Source organism: Equus asinus, chromosome 20, assembly GCF_041296235.1.
Source record: "Equus asinus isolate D_3611 breed Donkey chromosome 20, EquAss-T2T_v2, whole genome shotgun sequence".
Taxonomy (NCBI): domain Eukaryota; kingdom Metazoa; phylum Chordata; class Mammalia; order Perissodactyla; family Equidae; genus Equus; species Equus asinus.
In genome coordinates this window covers 8,999,105-9,019,321 of record NC_091809.1, presented here as the reverse complement: position 1 = coordinate 9,019,321, position 20,217 = coordinate 8,999,105, and the positions used below count along the sequence as shown (strand labels likewise).

The window sequence follows — 20,217 nt, the reverse complement described above, 5'->3', positions numbered from 1 at the left end:
TAAACCTCGTGGGTTCCAGTTGGCTCTCATGCTGTCTTAGAGACAGATGTTTTTCCCCCTCCAAGGGAGCAGCATGGAATGTGGACAACTCAGCTCTTGTTGGCAAATTGTCAAGAATTAAATGAAAATCAGATTAAGTTACCAAACTCACACTGTCCTTGGAATCCTTTTCAAGATGCCAAAGTTTAGTAGCAATTGACATATTGCAACATGATTGGGTCTTTAAGTCATATATATCAAAATATTATTCATGTAAATTAAAAATACATGCTCACAAAAACAACAATGTACATTGTGCAAGAATACATGCACAGCAAACACATTGGAATTGTTGCCTGGGAGGGGGGACTGTAGTGGAAGGGGGATAAAAGGAAGCAAACAAAACAAGAGGAGAGTAGTTGCTGAGACTCAAAGAGATGATGACATTTACCCAAGGTGATGGAGCTAGTAAGCAGTGGGTAACAATTTGAACACAGTGTCACTCAAAAGGCCAGGACCTTGTTCTACTACATCCTGCTGCCTTTTTGCTCTTAAATGGAAACTACGACAATAACAACAAAAGATTGAATTGCGGCTTGTTATTTATCAGTTCTCTCAGAGGGTTGCTATGCTGTTACTTTTCCCTCTGGAAGTAAACTTCTTGCAAGATTCCCTCTTAGGGAGCTTTGTCTTTATCAGATCTTGTCTTTTTTGGGTGATTTCATCTTCCAGTAACAGGAAAGGTAAGGTAAATTAATTCAACTCAGGGTTTCTGAGGTTGTATCAGGGTGAATAATTCCAGTTCACAGAGATTTTTAGAGGCCTCTAGAGAGTTAGAAAGTGGGAAGTTCTTCAAACTTTTGTTCTTAACGTGATATACCACTATCCCAGAGATGGGCACCTGAAATATATATTTTTTATTTTTTTTTGAAGATTGGCACCTGAGCTAACATCTGGTGCCAATCTTCTTTTTTTCTTCTTCTTTGCCCTAGAGCCCCCAAGTACATTGTTGTATATTCTAGTTGTAGGTCCTTCTGGCTCTGCTAGGTGGGACGCCACCTCAGCATGGCTTGATAAGCAGTGCCATGTCTGTGCCCAGGATCCGAACCAGTAAAACCTGGGGCAGCTGAAGTGGGGCACACAAACTTAATCACTTGGTCATGGGGCTGGCCCCAAGGCACCTGAAATAGCACAGCAGGTGTGTTGTGAAAGAACTTTTGCCCATTTTGTCTGGGGAATGTACTCCATGGTGGGCATCTATTACAAGACTTGACACCTAGGAAAAAAGTGAAATAATAATATTTATATGTCTTTACTTTTATTCGAAAAATTACACACAGAAATGATAAACTGGGAATTAATGATATTTGTTACATAAGCGTAAATAAAAATAAGATTGAATTTTCCCTCTTGCCCAAAGGGAAGGAGATCTTTTCCTCTTTCTCTTTTCTTGGAGCATTTCCTTGAGAAACTGTATTTATGAGTGTATAATTAATATAGTAAATATACAATATGTAACTATATATATAACATGTAATTGCATTTATGAATGTATAATATAATAAATATATAATATATAACAATGTAATTGTATTTATGACTGTATTTATGAGTAAACTATATTTATGAGTCCTTTCCCCATCTCTTTGATATGTATATAAACCTTATGTAAAAGCTAAATAAGCCTCTTGATGATGTTACCACCCAGGAATGTTTTCTTAAAGGCTTGGGAGCTATTGCTTAGAAATGTAAATATCCAGGGAGACAGTGGCCCTATCACCTTGACACCGTGAGAATTGAGCCTACTGCCTTGCACCAAGCTGTAGCTACCTGCTTGTCATTAGAGAGAGAAATTTTATCCTTCCTTAGGATGAAGGTAATACAGATGGTCACCCTACTTACTAGGTGAATTTAGGAAGAACTATGAAAAAATGTACAGCAACTGGTGCTGTCATGTCCCCTTACGTGAAAACTAGTTATCGTTTATCTTGAGAACATGTATGTAATGGATCTTATCTGCTTGCCTATCTAGAAGGGTGAGATTTCTTTCTGTCTTTGCAATCTTGTTAGAAGATTGTCTGGGAGGCACATCATAGTCTGGTTTAGTGCTTATTAAATAAAACTGCTTTCTTTCTTTTCTCCATTTGTGGAAAGGATTTCTGGGTTGGCAAGAGATTTTATTTTTAGCTTTTCCTCCTACAGTTACCTATAGAGAGTGGGTAGGATTGGGCTGGAAGAGATAGAGGAGGGAATGAGACTTCTTCAATTATACTTCTTATATAGTTTTGCCTTTTGAACCCTATTGATGTCTTATATATTAAAGAACATAAGAACATTAACAAGGATGGGGAAAAAGGAAACCCGAAAATTGAATACAAATTAGCAAATGAACTTAAAACCTAACTGAACAGCAACTATGGCATATTCACAAGGAGGCAAAAATATAACTCCTATGACATACATTGTACGGATCAAAAGGACTGCCAAGAAAGTTTGTTCTTCGTAGGAATATTGGCTGACAAGTCAGCTATTCTAAAACTATTTTGTGTGTGTTGTAGGACTGAGTGATTAAGTAAATACATTGATATTTGAACTAGAGTTCTCCTTGTGGGAGGAGACACAAGGAAAGGAAAAACCCTGTTGCAAAGAATTGGAATTACAAGGTATCAGTATGAATTCATGATTAAAAAAAAAAAATCTATGTCCTTAGCTCTGTCCACTGAATGGTTCTAAAGCAAGGACACCCTTGGCAGCAAGAAACAAACCAGATCTTGGTTTCTAAACACCTTTCTTCAATGCAAGAAAGCCAAACTGCTTGGAGAATAGGCTGATTCTAGGCCTAGCATAGAAAAATGACAGCTTGTTGAAAATACTAAAAAACTGATGAGAGCATTTCAAAAGAACGCAGAAATCACCTTGAAGGGGCTCCCACTGGCCAAATTTTAGCAGCAAAATAAATGAACTTAGAAACAATTTATAACACATTGAATAAAAAAGAATTCATAAGTTCATAATGATACCTCCAATACTAAACAAACCAATAAATGAAAATAGGAGAAGGAAGAAAACTCTTCTATGCAGAAAAATGCCAACTGATAAATGTAGAAGAAGTGATAGAAATAGGAAAATCACCAGTTTACAAACATCGTGGTAAAAATTGTTTGAGACAAGAATCATCAATGGATGCTTCAACAATTGGTGGGGAACATGTGGTCATGTGGTATTGTAGTATAACTCCTCGGATCTCTTATTAATTCAAAGGGAGGGGAGATATCTGTAATATTTTTTTTAATATCCTTTTTTTTTCCTTTTTCTCCCCAAAGCTCCCCGGTATATAGTTGTATCTTCTTAGTTGTGGGTCCTTCTAGTTTGTGGCACGTGGGACGCTGCCTCAGAGTGGCTCGAGGAGCGGCGCCATGTCTGCGCCCAGGATTCGAACTGACGAAACACTGGGCTGCCTGCAGCGGAGCTCGCGAACTTAACCACTGGGCCCCGGGGCCGGCCTCAGGAGATACCTTTAAAGTGGAGAAAACTGTTGAACACCAGCTTACCAAGTGATGAAATTTAGGATCATTAATAATGGGACAAACATCGTGGCTCTTGATGTGATGCACTGAAAAGGACATAGCGTCATCTGGCTCTACTCCTACTAGTGTGTTTAACTTCAGTCTGATCATGAGGAAGCAGACAAAATTGAGGGCCATTCTGCAACATAAATGGCCTGGGCTTTTAAAAAATGTCAGTAATTAAAGGTAAAAACCAAAACAAAAAAGGCAAGGGAACCCTTCTAGATTAAAGGAAACCAAAGAGACTTGATCACTAAATGCTGTGTGTGATCCTGGATGGGATCCTGGACTTCCCCACTACTGCAGTCCAAAGGCTTCTAAAGACATTATCAGCACAATGGGAGAAATTTGAATCTGAACTGTATAAGATAATGTTAAATGTCCTGAGTGTAATACTTATGTGGGGGTTGTGTAACACAACACCTGTGTTCTTAGGAGATGCACACTGAAGATGAAGTGTCATGGTGCCAGCAACTGCTCTCAAATGATTTGGGGGAAAAAAGAAAAAGTTATATAGGGAGAGAGAAAAAGAGAGTGATAAGGCAAATGTGGCAAAATGTTAACTGGTGAACCTGGGAGGTGAAGGGTATGTGGATGTCCTCTAACCTCTTCTCTGTGACTTTTCTGAATGTTTGAAAATTTTCAAATAAAAACAATTACACATCCTATTTTTGTTCTTTTGGCAGTTGCGCCTGTTAACCTAAAAATAAAGAGCCGAAATGAGAGGCAGTGAGATGTTTATTTTGGGATCAAAGAATTGCAATTCAAGGAGCACAGATTCGGGTAGAAACCCAAATACTGTCCTAATTACAGGAGAGGGGCTTAGGGTTTTTATGGGGAAAAGGGAGGATGAGAGGAGCTGTATTAAAGAAGAGTTCATTTGTGCTAGATAAGGTAAGGCTAGCTTTGTACTTCAGAGATTGGCTTGCGGTATGATCATCAGGCAAAAGGCCAGACTTGTTTGGTTAATGATTGGTGATCAGCAAAATCCAGTTTCATCAGTCCTTACAAACAGGATATTCTTGTCCTTACTCACTTCTTGGAATGTTGGTGGTTTGGTCCAGTTTGGAAGATAAAGAAAACAAGTGTTGCAAGGCAATTCCTCTGCAATGGCTGCTCTGGCTCTGTTTTAATATGGCTCCACTCACGTCATCTTTCACACACCTAATTCATCACTTCATGTTTGTTCATCCTGATTGCTTTTTAAAATTTATTAGTATCTATATTTCCTCCTAAGGTGGCAACTGTTTAGTGGATGAAAATAATCCATAACCAATCTATAAATGAAAATTTGGGAGAGAGTTTATTCTGAGCTAAAATGTGAGGACCGTGAAGTGGGGTGTGCAGAGTGGTTATATACCCCCAAAGAGGATGTTTCACATATGACTGAAATGTCCCTTTTACAATAGTTGTGAGACTGCTCAGTCAGCACAGTGATTGATGGACACAGCAGGGTGGCAGGTCTGTTGTCTCGAGCTGGGTGGTCACAGATAAGCTGGATGGTCACAGGCAGGCGCAGCAGTCAGTTCCTAGCCTAAGGAAAGATGCTTGTCCTTAAGGAAATGCCAATGTGGGGGGAAGTTGCACCTTTATCTTAAGGCCGTTTGTTCTTGCCATAGGAAATGTTTAAAGCAGATATACGATGCATGCTCAATCGCCATGTCAGGCCTTTTTGGAAACTCAAAGTCAGGCCGAATTAGGTTTACACCAAATGACTTCCTCATATATTCCAATATATCCTATTGCTTGCCATTTCTACTTGTCAGTTTCAACTTACCCTCATGCCCAGTTAACTCATCCTACTGCCTCCCTCCCCCATACACACATGCACACACACATGCTATCATGGAAATTTTCTAGAACATATATAATTTAAATTTGGGGTTATTTTGAAAACATTATCTCCTTTTATTTTTCTTTCATGACTCTCTCCCCTTTCCTCCCCCATATCTCTTGCAGCACTGCCTGACTTTTTTCATTATTTAAGGACTTCATTCAAAGGTGCTTTCAATGTGGGTCTTTGTGTGGCAAACATTCTGTGCCCTTGGATACAGGGAATTTTCTATGACTTTCTCCTATTTGAACGATAATTTGGCTGAATATAAAATTCTACAAAGTTATTTTTCCTCAATATTTTTAAACTACTATTCCACTGTCTTCTAGCATCCAATGTAGCTGTTTGATATCCATCTCATTGTCATTTCTTTGGAGGTGATCTGCTCTTTCTCTCTGGAAGCTTTTAGACTTTTCTCTTTGTCATTATTCTCAAATTTTATTGTTATTCCTAGGAATGGATTTTTCCTGATCTCTGTTCTCTGCCCCTTTATGAGCCCTTTCGAATAAGGTTATTTAGGGGAAATTTATCTCCACTATTTCCTCAAATATCTTCTCTGCTGCATTTTTACTTTTCTCTACATTTGGAACTATTGCCCAGGCATTGGTATTTCTATATTTATCATCCACATTTCTAAGCTTTTCTTTCATATTTTATATTTTTTGTGTTTTCCTACTGTGAGACTTCCACAATCTTGTGTCCACAAATTCTTTCTTCAACTATATTCATTCTATTTCACTTACTCTGTTTTCACTTATTAGATGTTTTTATTTCAACTATTTTATTTTTCATGTCTAATATTTTCACTTACTTCTTTTTTATGATTTCTTGTTCTTATTTCATGTTGCTAATATCTTCTTTTAATAATGCCTTGTCTCCTACTTAAAGAACATCTTTAGATTCCAGGTCTTTCTGTTCCAGAGCTTTTGTTTCAGATGGTATGTGTGGCTCGGTGTATATGTGTCATCCTTAGCTATCTGGTTATTTGGTTTGTGAGCTCATTTTCCCTTCAGGCATCAACTAGCATGCCTGCTACTATGCATTGGGGGAGGGTTAAAGCCAATTAGAATTGGCCTTAACTATATATTGGAATCAGAGATTTAAAGATGAGAATCCAGGAACCACAGAACCCTTCATGAAAACTGACGCCATTCCACCAGTCTTCTGCCTGAGATTTTCTCTTTTAAACCTTTAGGAAGAAATAACAACATAATCCACAATCCTGGTGATTTGGTTGGGAGCATGGTGGAGTGAATGCCTGTGTCTATTTTCATGAACTTTCCCCTGTCTCCCAGTGAGGGTTTTGTGTTGCTAATATTGACAGACACTGCCATGGGCACTGTTATTACCTACTTCTGTGCTGAAGGGTTGGAGAGAGATGACTGTCTGTCTTAAGGCAACTTGAGGGAGAGACAGAAACGGAAGGTAAAAAGTTCTCCTCCAAGCTAGTTCTCCCTGCTGCCCAAGGCCATGGCCACCCCTCCCCACTCCACACCAATTCTAGTAGTCTTGTCTAGGGGAGATTCCCTAATTTTTCCTCGGTTTTAGGAATCCATGCTTCTCTTGTGCGTTGACTGTTTTTTCAGGGTTGATCTTGGAAGACGCAGTCAGTGGCCTGAGCTAGTGAGCCATCTGAGCAGAGATCCCCTCAGGGTCTTCAACTATAAAATGGGCATAACTGTTACCTCACAGAATTGTTGTGGGTTTTGCATATTTTATGTCAGTGTCTAGAACAAAATGTTTGAAAAGTATTGGGTTTTTTATTTTCAAAAGGCCTCAATTCCAAACTTTTATCCTCAAGGAGGGGGAGTATGCAGACATGCCAATTGGCTAATTTCATCAGCATTTTTAGCACTGCAACAGTGCTCTTTGCTGATTATGTCAGGACTCCAAGTGCTGAGCTCCCAGTGAGGGTGTTTAGCTGTTTTTCTTACAAAAACATGTTGGCATGCATAGAAATCAACCCAAAGCCTCATGAAATCAGAGTTGAATTGTTTTATTTCTAGTTCTAAATTTTCTCTAAAAATCTTGCTATTCAAAGTGATCTGCAGATCAGCAGCTTTAACACGACCAGGGAGCCTACTAGACATGTGAAAACTTGGACATGCTCTACACTCACTGAATCAGAATCTGCACTTTCACAAGATCTCACGTGATGCATTTGCATGGTCAAGTTTAAGAAGTGCAGGATGCATCCTCAGCCAGCCTTCCAATAAAACTATACTCTTGTTTAATGCGTTATAGTGTAAAAAGTTGCTTTACCTAGATGATTTCATTTAAATTTACCATTCTATTTTTACCCCAGCCACAATGTAAAATTACTTATATTCTTTTTAATGATGAGTTTAAACTGAGGTCCAGGACGGTGACAAAAATCCTGTAGTTAGAGCCAGGTTAAACTCCGCACTTCAGTCTCAGTGAGTACTGTGATACTTTCTAATTACTAGTAGCGTGCTGAACATATCATTAGTATGCATGGTGATTTTAGGTAATAATTATGCTTTATTCTCTTCTCATATGTATTAGAGGAATATATAACGAACAAACCAAGCCTGGCATTTCAGTTATTCTTGCTTAGGAAGGTTTTTTAAAAAGTGAATTCAGGTGCAGTGTAGACATGACTAAAGTTATGAGTGGGCCCTACATGCTTGAGGTTTAAGGAACACTTCACTGCTTTATACTATAGATGCCATTTCTCTTTCATTTACAGCAATGTCAAGAGTGGCAATTTTTATTGAGTAATTTTTATTTACTAGCAACATCCTGTGCAACGTGTTGGTACAAGAGAAAAGTAAAAGTTCTTTCACGATTATTTCCCTGAACAGTATTAGTATGCCAAAGGTATTTTCCCTAATCCAACTTTATGACTTACTACAAACAGAAATGAGGCAATGGGTATACTCAAACCTATTACAAAAGGTTAGGAGCCATCTTAAATGTTTGTTGATAGAAATTGCAAACACAGTATTTAAAATAGGACTTTCAAATGTCCACTGTGAAATCAGTATAGATCTCCTCTTCATAAAGAGAAATGTGAAATGATAATTATACACTCTCATTGTCCAACCTTGATGAAAGGGAAACCAAGATTTCCAATTTGATGTGGTCAAGGAGTCTTGTAGAGAGAAGGGTCTCAAAGACTTAACAATATGTTACTCAGCTGTCCTACTAGCATTTTTTGGTCTGTGCTGATAAGAAAGGGAAGGATAAATATTTACAAGCCAGGTTGCTAAACTAAGAGCTTTAATTAACAAGGCTCCAGCAAGGGCCCATGCAAAGATAACAATGAGATTGCACTCTGTTCTCTAACCTCAATGGCAGGTTCTCTAACTTCTCTGTTTTCAGAGCCTATATGTAAACACATAAGGGCTCTCAGATAGCAAGTTGTTTTGCCAAAGAACCTCTTTACACATCTGGAGTATAACCTCTTAAACTCAAGACTTGTTTTAAAACCATGACTTATAAAATGTTTATATTGGATTGCATGAAGTCATAACATGTTGAATGCAGGAAATAGTTTATAAATCTATCCTGTTACTAGGTTGTGAGGTCATTCTCTCTTTTTTTTTTTTTCCTAATTGGTTCTTTCTTTTTTGTCCTACCAAAACTATACATGCTTTTGATATTTCGGGGTCGGGGTAGGGGGTGGGTAAGAAAAGTTTAGTTTGTTTGCCCTCCATAGTTGCTTCCACCAAGAGCCTCTGGCCTTTTCTCATCCAAATTCAACATAAAGATGTTTCTCCCATGTCACTACTATGACTGCAACACAAAGCCAAGATGTCACCATTTTTCTGTTTATTTTTTGCTTCACAGACTTACTTCTAAGCTCCTCTGCTGAGGCAGGGGAGAACAGGACACTCAATTATTTTTGTGTGGTGTTGTTACCTCACCTTGATGGGATGCAGTTTATGGGTCTATAAAATGAATGACCTGCACCATTTGCTCACTAAGATCCTTTTTTGCTCTAAGCCATAATACTCCAAACAGGATTAGAGGATTTTATACTTTTGGCACTTAAAAAAAGAATACTACTCTCACTTGGTGTGTAGACTGTATCAAATGCTGAGTGAAACATAAAACAAGAGGACAATCCTACAATGAAAGGAGACACTCACGTCCACCCATGACTCAGTGCATGGAGGAGTCAAATGCGCTATGGGCGTCTCTGTAAACATAATGAGGAACATATGCCCTACAACTAGGGCATCTGTATTTCTTACCAGTGAAAAAAAATCCCTGAACTGTACAAACAGTTCCATAATAGAGCCTATTTGAGAAAAAGTACAATCAAGCATGTGACAATCTATCAAACCTGACATACAAAAAAAGCATTTGATTGGAGAAACATTTCTGAAGAAATTCACAGCATTTTATTCAAGTTAGTCCATTTCGCTCACTAATCTGCCATATTGTTTCTGGCACCATTAATATTATCCTCATTATTTCTCTTTGAAGAGGACCATTGCTTCTAAAAAATCTGGGTTGGAGTTCCATGATGTTTAACTCTATGATCAAAAATCTTTTTCTTTACCAAAAAGCAACCCCTTAATCATAAGAGAAACAGAGGGAAAGACCGACATTAATTTGCAGAAATTGATCTCCACCAGAAACAATTCATTAGTCCGTAATCTTTTGTTGTTGTGCTTTTACTTGGGGCCTTTCTTTGGAGGAAAGGGCTGTTTCTGACAAATGCTTGCTTAAAACAAATAATATGCCCTACTGTATCATGGAAGGAAAATAAGGTCTAGTGCCTAGAGAACAAGAAGGTAGTCCTCCAGGAAAGAAGCCCTAATGGCTTCTAGAGGTGACAGAGTCATTCTACCAGGGTCAGGGGACACAGTCAATGACCCTCCTGCCCCTACCAGTCAGTCATAAGGTACAACCAGGTGAATAGGAGTAGTAGTAACTAGCTGGATAAGCCATGGGCTAGAATCTTTAGAAAAGGAATGTTTGTATTTGAGTAAGCCAGAGCTGGAGGGAGACATCTAGAGAGCCTGGAGAAAGTGACCCAGAATAGGAAAGTGCGAAAGACACAGGTTTCCTATCAGGGGACCCACAGAATGGTGAGACTACAGTCAAAAGCAGTCCTGTGCTTTTCTTTGAGGGTGCACTGAATGGGTTCTAAACTTTTCACACACAAATTGGAATGATACTCAACAAGTGGAAAGTGAAATCAGAGTTTCCCTCCTTTGTTCAATAAACACTGACAGAATACCTGTGTGCAAGGCAACGGGACAGGTGCTAAAAGAAAAATAAAGCTGTCTAAGATGTGGTCCTGACTTGAAGGAGCAATCTAGTGGTGGCCATTAGACCCCTGCACACTACAGAGCACTGTCTCCGTGGGGCCATGTGGCGGCCAGGATCACTTCTGGCTGGAAGGATCAGGAAGGCATTCCCCAGTCCTCTCCTCCTGGTTCTCAGCAGGTCCTCTTTGCCTCTATGTAATCGCTCAGCCTGCCCCATTCCAGGCACTTGTTTATTTTCCTTATCTTTCTTGGTTGTGTGAGAAATAGAAGTTTGCAAGAATAAGATCTTGATTCACAGGTGCCTAGTAAAGCATGTGGAATTGATGTGTTGTGGAAGTATCACTCTATCTTGTTCCAGAAAGGTGGAAAAGATTGTGCAAAAGGAGAACAAAGATGGTGCTGGTAAGGGTAAGGTGTTTTAATCAGAAGGTGGGAGCAAAGGTATGCCAACAGGCAAATTTAGTGCCTGGCTTAAACCAGACGATAGGGAGAGCACCAACACAGCCAAGGACCTCAAGAAGGTAGCTAGAAGTCCTCTGCCAAACAGGTCAGTCTGCAGAATTGGAAAGTTAAAGTCTTTTCCTATTATCTGCTCAAGCTCAACCAGAATGTATGAAAGAATAATGAATAACTAGAGGGTCTTAACTTTCTAGAAAGTAGAAAGTTTGAGAAAAACACAGCACCCCTTAAAAAAGGTGGGGTTGAATATCAAAGGGAAGAGAAAGCTTTTGGATATCTTCTTTAAGTTTGTTTTTGGTGTTTTGGTCTGTAAGCAATCAAGATGGAGAGAGATGCTATCCCAAAGAGGAACGTCTGTAAGAACCAGAGTAGTTGAGCTCGACCATCTGTGATGCCTTTAGACCTAAAAAAAGAAAAAGAAAAGTTTAACCACCAGAATTTTAATGTTGTGGTTTCATAGGAGTTATTATCTTCTATTTTTTAAAAAACTTATTCCTTCTACCGACTTTCACTGGGTTTATTTTGCCATTTTCCTCCAGCTTCTTAACTTGAATACTTAGTTCATTTATTTTCATTTTTCTTGTGCATTTAGGAGGGTACACTCACTCTTCCCTGAGAAGCAGTCTGGCTACTGCCTAGGGCATGGTGTTATAGAACTGCTTCCCACGTGATTCTGATGAGGGGATAGGGTCAAAAAGCACTGATATGGCTTCAGAGCAAGTGTTTTGAAGATAGACCAGATGTAACTGGCCAATTACCAGCTGTGACCTTGGGCAAGTCACTCACTCTCTCTCAGAATCAGTTTCCTTGTCTGAAAAACAGGAATAATGTATTTATCTCACCAAAGTTTTGAGATGATTTATAAGATAATATACACAAAGTGCTTAGTAAAGGGCCTGGCACATAGTAATAATAAACACCTGTTTATACAGTCATTCAAACCAAACGGCTTAAAACAAAGCTTAAAAGAAAATATCCCAAAAGAAGTAAATGGCTTGCTACAGTCTCATTTGTATATAATTAAGTCTCATGTGGATGAATTTTAATTTAAAACAAAATTTAAAAACAATCTATGTAAAAATGATATAATTTTCCACACTAACAGATTAAAGGGGAAAAATCACATGATCATCTTAATAAAAGCAGAAGAAGCATTTGATAAATTTCCACATCCATTCTTAACACAAGTTCTCAGCAAACATAGAAATGGAATAGAACGTCTTCATTCTGATAGAAGAAATCTACATAATTCTAGAAAAAACATGATGCAAAATGTTGAAAGCTTTCCCTTTGATCAGGAACAAGGCAAGGATGCCTACTATCACCACTTCTGGTCAACACTGTGCTGGAGGTAGTGGGCAGGGCAATAAGGGAAGAAACAGGAATAAAAGGTATATAAAATTGAAAAGAAGAAATAAAACTGTCTTTACTTCTGGACACAATTGTGTACCTAGAAAATTAAAAAGAATCTATAGATGAACTATTATAATTAATAAGCGAATTTAGCAAGGTCACTGGGTGTAAGGTCAACAGATAAAAATCGACTATATTCATACATTCTACCACCAAACAATAAAAAAATGATATACCAAAGTGGGCCGGGATGTATGAGACATTTATGTTTATGCAGTACTATTTATAACAGTAAAAAAACCAGAGACTTAAAAGTCCATCATGAGGGAGATTTGTTAAATACATTAAGGCATATACATAGAATAGAATACTATGCACTAATAAAATGAATAAAGTAAATTTATAGGTCTAGACATGGAAAAATAGGCATGTACGACACAAGAAAAAAGTTATGGAAGAGTTTATATTTATATGTACACATATTATGGTGTCTATAAAGTAGAACATAGAGTCCAATCTTATCTCTGGTTAAAAGGAATTCACCAACTGTCCTACACAAATGTCCTGCATGTCTTCATATATTGATTCATTCACTTACACTTGCTCATTAATTCATTATTCAGAAGGAATATTTATTCTGATTTATAGTGACCAATGATACACTGCAACATGTTAGACCATAAACAAATGATTTCATGAACAAAATAGTGGTGACCTAACCTCTCTATGCCTGTTCTCCCTCCACCTTTCAAAGAACGGCATGGCAGGATGTTAAATTTGATTCTTTCTGTTTTCATTACAGGTTTCAAATGCCAACGACAAAATAGGTGTCAAGTACTCCAACACTGTCAGTGGACAGTGTCAGTGTGGCTGGACCACACACCTCCAAGCTGAGGTTTCACCGAGAGGCTGAAGAGGCCAGTGGAAAGAGGTGCTAGTGCTGTGGCATTTCCTATCACAAATCAAGCCCAAAGAACAGCTTCAATAGAACCAACTGGAGAGCTTGACACAAGTCCCCTGCAATTTGGGGGAAGGGATTTATATTTGATTCAAAAGATTAAAGGCTGGTAGGCAATTAAAGTGCATGCACTGGGAACCGCATGCACTTGCAGATTTTATCCCACTGGAGGGATAAGGAAGCTATTATCGTGAGCCATACAGATCTTGTGGAAGGGCGCTGGCAACGGGTGGGCCTAAAGACCTAACTGAACGGCAGAAAAATTCTCAATAAAAGGGAAATTCCCCCCTAATCATAGTTCCTGAGAGGAAACTGTGACTGGCATGCTGGAGGAGGCACCTGAAGGAATCGTCGTGGGAACTGCACAAAGGAGATCCCCAGTGATGGGTGGTTTTTCAAAGATCCACCAGGGACCCTCTGGAGAGAAAGAGCCAACACTGGGTATGCAACATCCACAGCACCTCACTGCTGATCACAAGGCACACTGTGCCCTGTTTCCCCTAACTGCTCCTACCAGCCCAAGGGGCACAAGCAGCTGTTGCTAGTGAATATGGCAAAAAGGTGGAATAAGAGAAGGCACTAACTACACTGTTTTCCCCACAACAGGCTCTTGATCCCCAGCTGGATGAGAAGAGCTATTTTGAATTAGATAAAAGTTTATAGTTTTAATAAATAGACTGTACTACACTGGATAATATCAGATAGTGACTGGAAAATCTATAGTGCTGCTTCTGATTTCATGCAGGGCTGGGAGGGAGGCAGAAAATAATCCACAGAATGAGTTTACTTGGAGAGGAGTGAGAAAAAATAAAGTCTCTTTCTGCTCCTCTCCCAAAAACTCCAGCTTGTTTAATAAACCAGAAGATAATCTATTTAAAGCACTTAGTGGTGTCTGGCATAGGGTGCACCCAATAAATATTATTTCTATTATTAAAAAGTAGTGGTAATAAAGTATCTTATTTTCCACTTTTAGAGGTAATACAACAATAACACAGGTGGCAGTTAATCTTGACCAGAAACAAAGTTAACTGCAAAGCAGTCTGGCATTACTATAGCCATCTCTTTCATTACATTATACTTTCTGTATATGCTTACATAAGTACAAATGTAAAGAGAATCTTTTCTATTACTGTCACATAGTATTGACTTACACTGACATCTGTTGAGTAGGGTTTAGTCAAGGGGCTTTTAACTTGCATTGCAACCCAGAATTATCTGCGAAGCTTGAAAAAATAACAAATTCTCATGCCCGAAGTCAGGCCTACCAGGTTAGGATCTCTGGGTCTGGAAACCAGATATGTAGACATAAGCATTTTGAAAAAGCTCGTCAGGTGATTCTGTTGTGAAACTAGAATGGGGCATCATCAGCCTAAGTCAATAATTTAGCCCCTCTTCAAACTAGAAGGTAGCCTCCTAATCTTTTGTTCTAGTTGGGGCTATACAGAGAATTTTAAAAAAAATACAAAAATCATCAAATTAAGTAATGAAATAATTGATTAGCTAACACAAATGAAATGAATTCATTAATTAAATGTTTACTGAATACTCCCTCTAAGCTAGGCTCAGTATTAGGTGTGGGGATTCAACTCTACCCTGAGAGTGCTCTCAGCCTACAAATGCATGAATTATTTAAATGTGGCTACTCTCAACTTAGATACCAAGAGAAAAGCGACAAAGACCTATTAAAAACACTTACTTGCATAATACCACGGCACACAAGGACTCTCCCACGTGAATCAGCCAGGCAAGCCAATACCTGAAACAAAAGTCAGCCTAGTTTAAGGTGATGGTTATCACAGAAACCTCAAAAAGAAAGGTGCTTTAACGTGAACTAGCACTACTCTTAAATATCTAAAGGCAACTGCAGGCCTTCCTGGCGTACAGTGAGACCGGAGCTGCAGTGTCCACACCCCATTTCCGCAGCTGTCCTTACCCATTACGCAGGAGGGCGTGATGATGGTCCACCAAGTACTGAGTGAAGGGGCCCAGGGGCCCTAGGTTCTGATAAGGAATACTCTGAGGCCAGAAGACAACCCACTGAAAAAGAACCAGAGGCACACAATACCTATTAGGTCACTTAAATCAGCAAATGTTCCCTTTTGAGAGAGGCTAGGAAATAATTCTGATTCCACAAGAACAACTATAGACCAAAGAAACTCTGAATTAAGTCACCTGGGCTTCCACTCTCTACTTATATTTTCTAAACACTATTCTAGTGGGAGATTTATGCTCAGGAAACTATATGGTTATCAGACTCAATGTCCAAGTTGGATGACTTCTTAATGAACTCCACCAAAAACATTATTTTATACAGTTTATTAACACATTTTAAGAGTTTATGTGCCCTGGCTAGCTTTTTTACTGCAGAAACCATGCCTTGAGCCAAACGCCTGTGGGTTTTTTTGGTGAGGAAGATTGGCCCTGAGTTCAAATCTGTCGTCAATCTTCCTTTGTGCTTGAGGAAGACTGGCACTGAGCTAACATCCATGCCAATCGTCCTCTACTTTGTATATGGTATGCTGCCACAGCATCGCTGATGAGTGGTGTGTAGGTCCTCGCCTGGGATCTGGGCCAGAGAACTTCTAGGCTGCCAAGTGGAGGGCACTAACTTAACCACTATGCCACCGGGCCGGCCCCCGAAACCCCAGTTTAATTTAAAATCCCTTTCTCTTCTTTCACTTTTTCTATCTCTAAAATTGGGAATGATCCTGCACAAAGTTGGAAAATAAGTGAGATCAGGTTTGTGAAGTGCTAATAGCAACTACTTAATCACATAAGCTTTTTGTAATCTCATCAGCTTTCCCTCAGTCTCTGTGTTGTAATCTCTGCCAGCTTAGGCTTTTCTGAGAACAATTATGTGCCAACAGGCCCAAAATTTATTGTCCCATTCAGATCTCAGCCAGGAGCAGTACTGCCTCTCCTATCATGTTGTTACACATCCAAAATATAAATAAAGCATGAAAAATCACTGCATCCTCCAAAAGCAAGGGGACTAGAAGGAGCAGCACCTGCCAGTTCCAAAATATCCCAATTTGAAGTCCCCAAAGCTTTCCTCCATCTGTATTCTAACTAGTCAGAGATGCAGAATCACAGAACAGAAATGCACCTTCAAGAGTTTTCAGTTCAATACCTCCATTTTACGTATGGGGAAATCAGGACAAAGGTGGTCAGATTCGTCAATAATCAACACTGTGGACACGACAAACACACTTCTTTTACTTTTTTCCTTTTCTTTTTTTATTGCAGTAACACTGATTTATAACATTATATAAATTTCAAGCGTACATCGTCATATATTTCGATTTCTGTGTAGCTTACATCATGTTCACCACCCAAAGACTAATTTCAATTCATCACCACACACATGGACAAACACACTTCTAATCCCCAATCACCACAATCTCCTGAGCAATATCCAAATAGCTTTGCCTTCCTTCAAAATTATACCAACTTAGTCCACAACCTACTTTTCCAGGCATCTATCCCATTATCCTTTAAAGGAACTCAAGACAAAAGTCCCTCCTCTTCTAGTAGAGATCCTCAGTCTTCTTGATTCCATATCTATGCCATACATTTTTATCCTTTCTATCCCTTCTTAACAACTATCCTACCCATCCCTTAGGTCTATTCCCATTTTCCAAGCAATTCTAACTGCCTCAAGCATTCTGCGTCGGAAGCCCTATCCTGACTTGGCAGGCCTACGGGAGTCTGCCAACTTGGATTCCCCCTCCGTCAGCTCTCCTCACACTCAGTTTAGTCTAGCAACCGTGGATGTGCGAGGACGCAAAGGCATGAACACTCTTAAAGCAGAAACCGTCCAAAGAGCCAACCTAACTTCCGCTTACGCCAGTAACCTAGGCAACCACCGGGCAGGCAAGCGCAAGACCTCCCTTCCACAACTTCCCCGTCCCCCTCCCCCCCGCTGTACGAGGGCCTGGCAGGCCAAAATAGATGCCCCGTCCCGCCCTATACCTCACCGCAAAATATCCCAGCCCCACGACCGTGACCAGCGAGGGCAAGGCTCTGCACGTACGGAAATAGGCCGTAGCAGCTCTGCTGCCCTCTGACTTCGCCACCACCATCTTGAAAGAGCTAGACGCTGAGTCATGGGGTGGGAAGCCGTCCCCGCCCCCATAGAGGGAAAGCCTGAATAGCCGGTTTCTCAGGACCTCGAGCCCCGGCGACGGGCAGGGGCAGAGGAGTGCGCCTGCGTCTTCTTGTCGGCCTGCACCCCTTTCACTTGGCTCAAAGCGCCTGAGAGCCGGAATGTGCCTGCGCAGACTCTCCTCGCCCGCAGGCGCGGATCTTACGCTAGGCCGTTGCCCTTACGGTGTAATAGCCAAAGGAGAGGGTGATGACGGTGAGCCAGAACAGACTGCTCCTCTGGAAGTACGCCTCGTCGCCGGCGGCCTTCCCCATCGTTGCAGCACATCCCCGGAAGGCGCTGCCGGGGCACACTGCTCCGCTGGAGGTTGGAGGCAGGACCTCCGGGAGGGTGAAGGTCTAAGGATTCGGAACCTTGGGGAGCGAATCTTGCAGAGCTCTGGTCTGGTGCCCTGGTCATCTTGCAGGGGAGACCCCTCTCTCAGTGTCACTTTCCTGGGTTTAAGAAAAAGATGTTGGAATAGATGGTGCTTTCCGCCTCTAATAACCATGAGTCTAATTTTTGAACTTCAGCTCTGCCATGCTCGGTGAGAAATCATGCCATGCTTCTTCATTAGTGAAGTATCGAACCCTAGGGCACAGCAGTTATGAACAGGGGCTGTGGGATAGACACCCGGGTTAAGTCCTGGCTCTGCCATTAACTTTTTGTCTGTGCCTTGATTTCTCTACCCCGGGGCTTTGGGTCGATTAAATGAGTTATGCGTGTATTACACTCACAAAAGTGTTTGGCCCCTAGTGCTTTATAAGTTTTGGTTATTATTAATATTACTGAGCCTTCGACGTGTGTGCCGAGCCTGTGCTAAGCACTGTGTCATCAGTGCGCAGTGGGAGACATATCAGACAGAAGCGTGTTCTCAGACTTCATGAGAGGAAGACCATTTCGCTGGGACCTTAAAAGTGAGTGAAAACAATAGCTCATATTTATTGAGTGCTTACTACGTTCAAGACATTGTTTAAAGTACTGTTAAACAACTCTATGCAGTAGACTATTGTCCTTCATTTGAAAGAAGAGGAGACAGCACAGAGAGGTGCCTAAAGTCCTGCAAGTGGGTAGGAATATTGGAAGCCAGTGGTAGCCGAATGCTCTGGTCCTCTTAAGGACCATGCTATATGAGGTGTGGCACATTTCCAGAACTTCTTCAGTTGACATGGAAACAGCTAAGGTTCTGTTTCCTTGTTTTTTACATGAGTGTATTCGGTTATGTCTTAATGAATTCCAGAATATGTGACAAAATCCTTTCCCAGGTAAACCACAGTGCCTGTCACTATCAGGGTTACCAGTGCTAAACAGCTTGTCTTAATCGTAATCTTTCTTCATCATATCACCCTCTTGGTTCTCCCTCTCTGAATACCTGTTTTCTCAGCTTTCCTTTTACCTGTCCCCTAGATACAGGTTTTCCCTATTGTCTTCTCTCTGTGTTTATAGTATCTTTGAGATTCAATTTCACCTCCATCTGGATAACTTTAAAACAATCTCTCCAGCCTTAGCCTCTCTCAGTTTCCTGCTGGTAACTTTCACTAAGTATGGCACCACACCTCAAAGACAAGTCCACTGTTGTTATCCACCAAGTCAGTCCTCACCAAGGCTCCCCTATTTATTTTAATAGCATCTTCCTTCTTCCAGGTACCCAGATTCCCCCCTTGGGCTGCCCTCATATCTAGTCTGCTGTCAAGTGTTCTATTGATTAACATGATATCTCATCCTCTGAATTAAACTGTGGTTTAATTTCTGTTGCCTCCCTGGGTCATTCCTTCCTATGTTCTACCACTTCAACAACCCACATGCAATCCGTTTATCGAATTTGTCCTACAAATGACAGGGTAACTCTCCTCAAGTACACTGCTGATTAAGCCTTTAACAGAACTTTTCAAGAATTTCTCTAATTTTAGACTATTTTTCAGTATTTCTCTTTTATGGTTAGGCTGTCATGCACATATAAGGAATTCAGAAGGTACCAGAAGATCTTTACTCAGATATGAGTAGTTTATGTCAATCCACAAGGAACTCACAATCAACTGGAAATTCGGAGGGGTTTCCTCTCTTCTACCTAAGTTACCCTCTCCACACATGCCAGAGGTGGCTAAATTCTTTTGTTTTCTTTTTAAAGATTGGCACCTGAGCTAACATCTGTTGCGTCTTCTTTTTTTTCCTCCCCAAAGTCCTCCCAGTACATAGTTGTATATTCTTGTTGTGGGTGCTTCTGGTTCTGCTGTGTGGGATGCTGCCTCAGCATGGCTTGATGAGTGGTGCTAGGTCCATGCCCAGGATCTGAACTGTTGAAACCCTGGGCCATCGAAGTGGAGCACATGAACTTAACCACTCAGCCATGGGGCTGGCCCCCCAACTAAATTCTGTATCCTATATTGCCATCCCCTCTGGGTTGGCAAAGAAATCTCTTACCCTTTTACACTTTATCTCTTTCTTTCCCCTCTGGATGGATTAATGACCTAAACATTGAAAACAATGAAGAAAATATGGGAGAAGAGTTTTACAACCTTTGAGAGAGGGGAAAGAAACTATTTAGCAAGATATGAAAATGAAAAGCCATAGAGGGCAAGAAAAAAATTTAACTGCATCTAAATTAAAAACTTTGTTCTTATGAAAGGCACCATAAGTAACATTGAAGGACCTGGAAGAAGAAATTCTTCAATGTATAT

The 20,217-nt window shown here is 40.3% G+C and overlaps 1 protein-coding gene and 1 long non-coding RNA gene across 5 annotated transcripts in view; one reads left to right on the top strand and one right to left on the bottom strand.

Annotated features, from left to right (window-relative positions):
* LOC139041252 (uncharacterized) overlaps positions 1 to 15,085 on the top strand; it is a 42,998-nt gene extending 27,913 nt beyond the window's left edge. Inside the window, exon 3 of one of the 2 annotated variants that reach the window (XR_011496069.1) lies at positions 13,240 to 15,085. This is a non-coding gene — a long non-coding RNA (uncharacterized lncRNA). Of the gene's footprint in view, positions 1 to 3,302; positions 4,214 to 13,239 lie in introns of those variants that run through there. The other variant, XR_011496070.1, reaches the window with a different exon arrangement.
* On the bottom strand, positions 9,727 to 17,966 carry LOC139041250 (transmembrane protein 254-like). 3 transcript variants are annotated; one of them, XM_070491534.1, is made up of 4 exons: positions 17,725 to 17,966; positions 15,329 to 15,432; positions 15,092 to 15,151; positions 9,727 to 11,487 (listed from the first exon to the last, which is right to left on the bottom strand). In XM_070491534.1, the coding sequence occupies exons 1-4, from the start codon at positions 17,812 to 17,814 to the stop codon at positions 11,367 to 11,369; spliced, it is 375 nt and encodes a 124-aa protein (XP_070347635.1). In that variant the 5' UTR covers positions 17,815 to 17,966; the 3' UTR covers positions 9,727 to 11,366. The 3 variants fall into 3 exon arrangements, with proteins under 3 accessions (XP_070347635.1, XP_070347636.1, XP_070347634.1); XM_070491535.1 differs by having other exon boundaries at positions 17,429 to 17,836; XM_070491533.1 differs by having other exon boundaries at positions 17,373 to 17,780.
* Between the last annotated feature and the right edge of the window lie 2,251 nt (positions 17,967 to 20,217).

Excerpts from the sequence above, each read along its gene's own strand:
- LOC139041250 (XM_070491533.1), bottom strand. The coding sequence starts at position 17,477 with ATGGTGGTGGCGAAGTCAGAGGGCAGCAGAGCTGCTACGGCCTATTTC. Across the intron at positions 15,433-17,372 it reads TGGGGCTGGGATATTTTGCG|TGGGTTGTCTTCTGGCCTCA; the intron begins GTGAGGTATAGG and ends GTTCTTTTTCAG. Across the intron at positions 11,488-15,091 it reads TGTGCCGTGGTATTATGCAA|GTCTAAAGGCATCACAGATG; the intron begins GTAAGTGTTTTT and ends TTCTTTTTTTAG.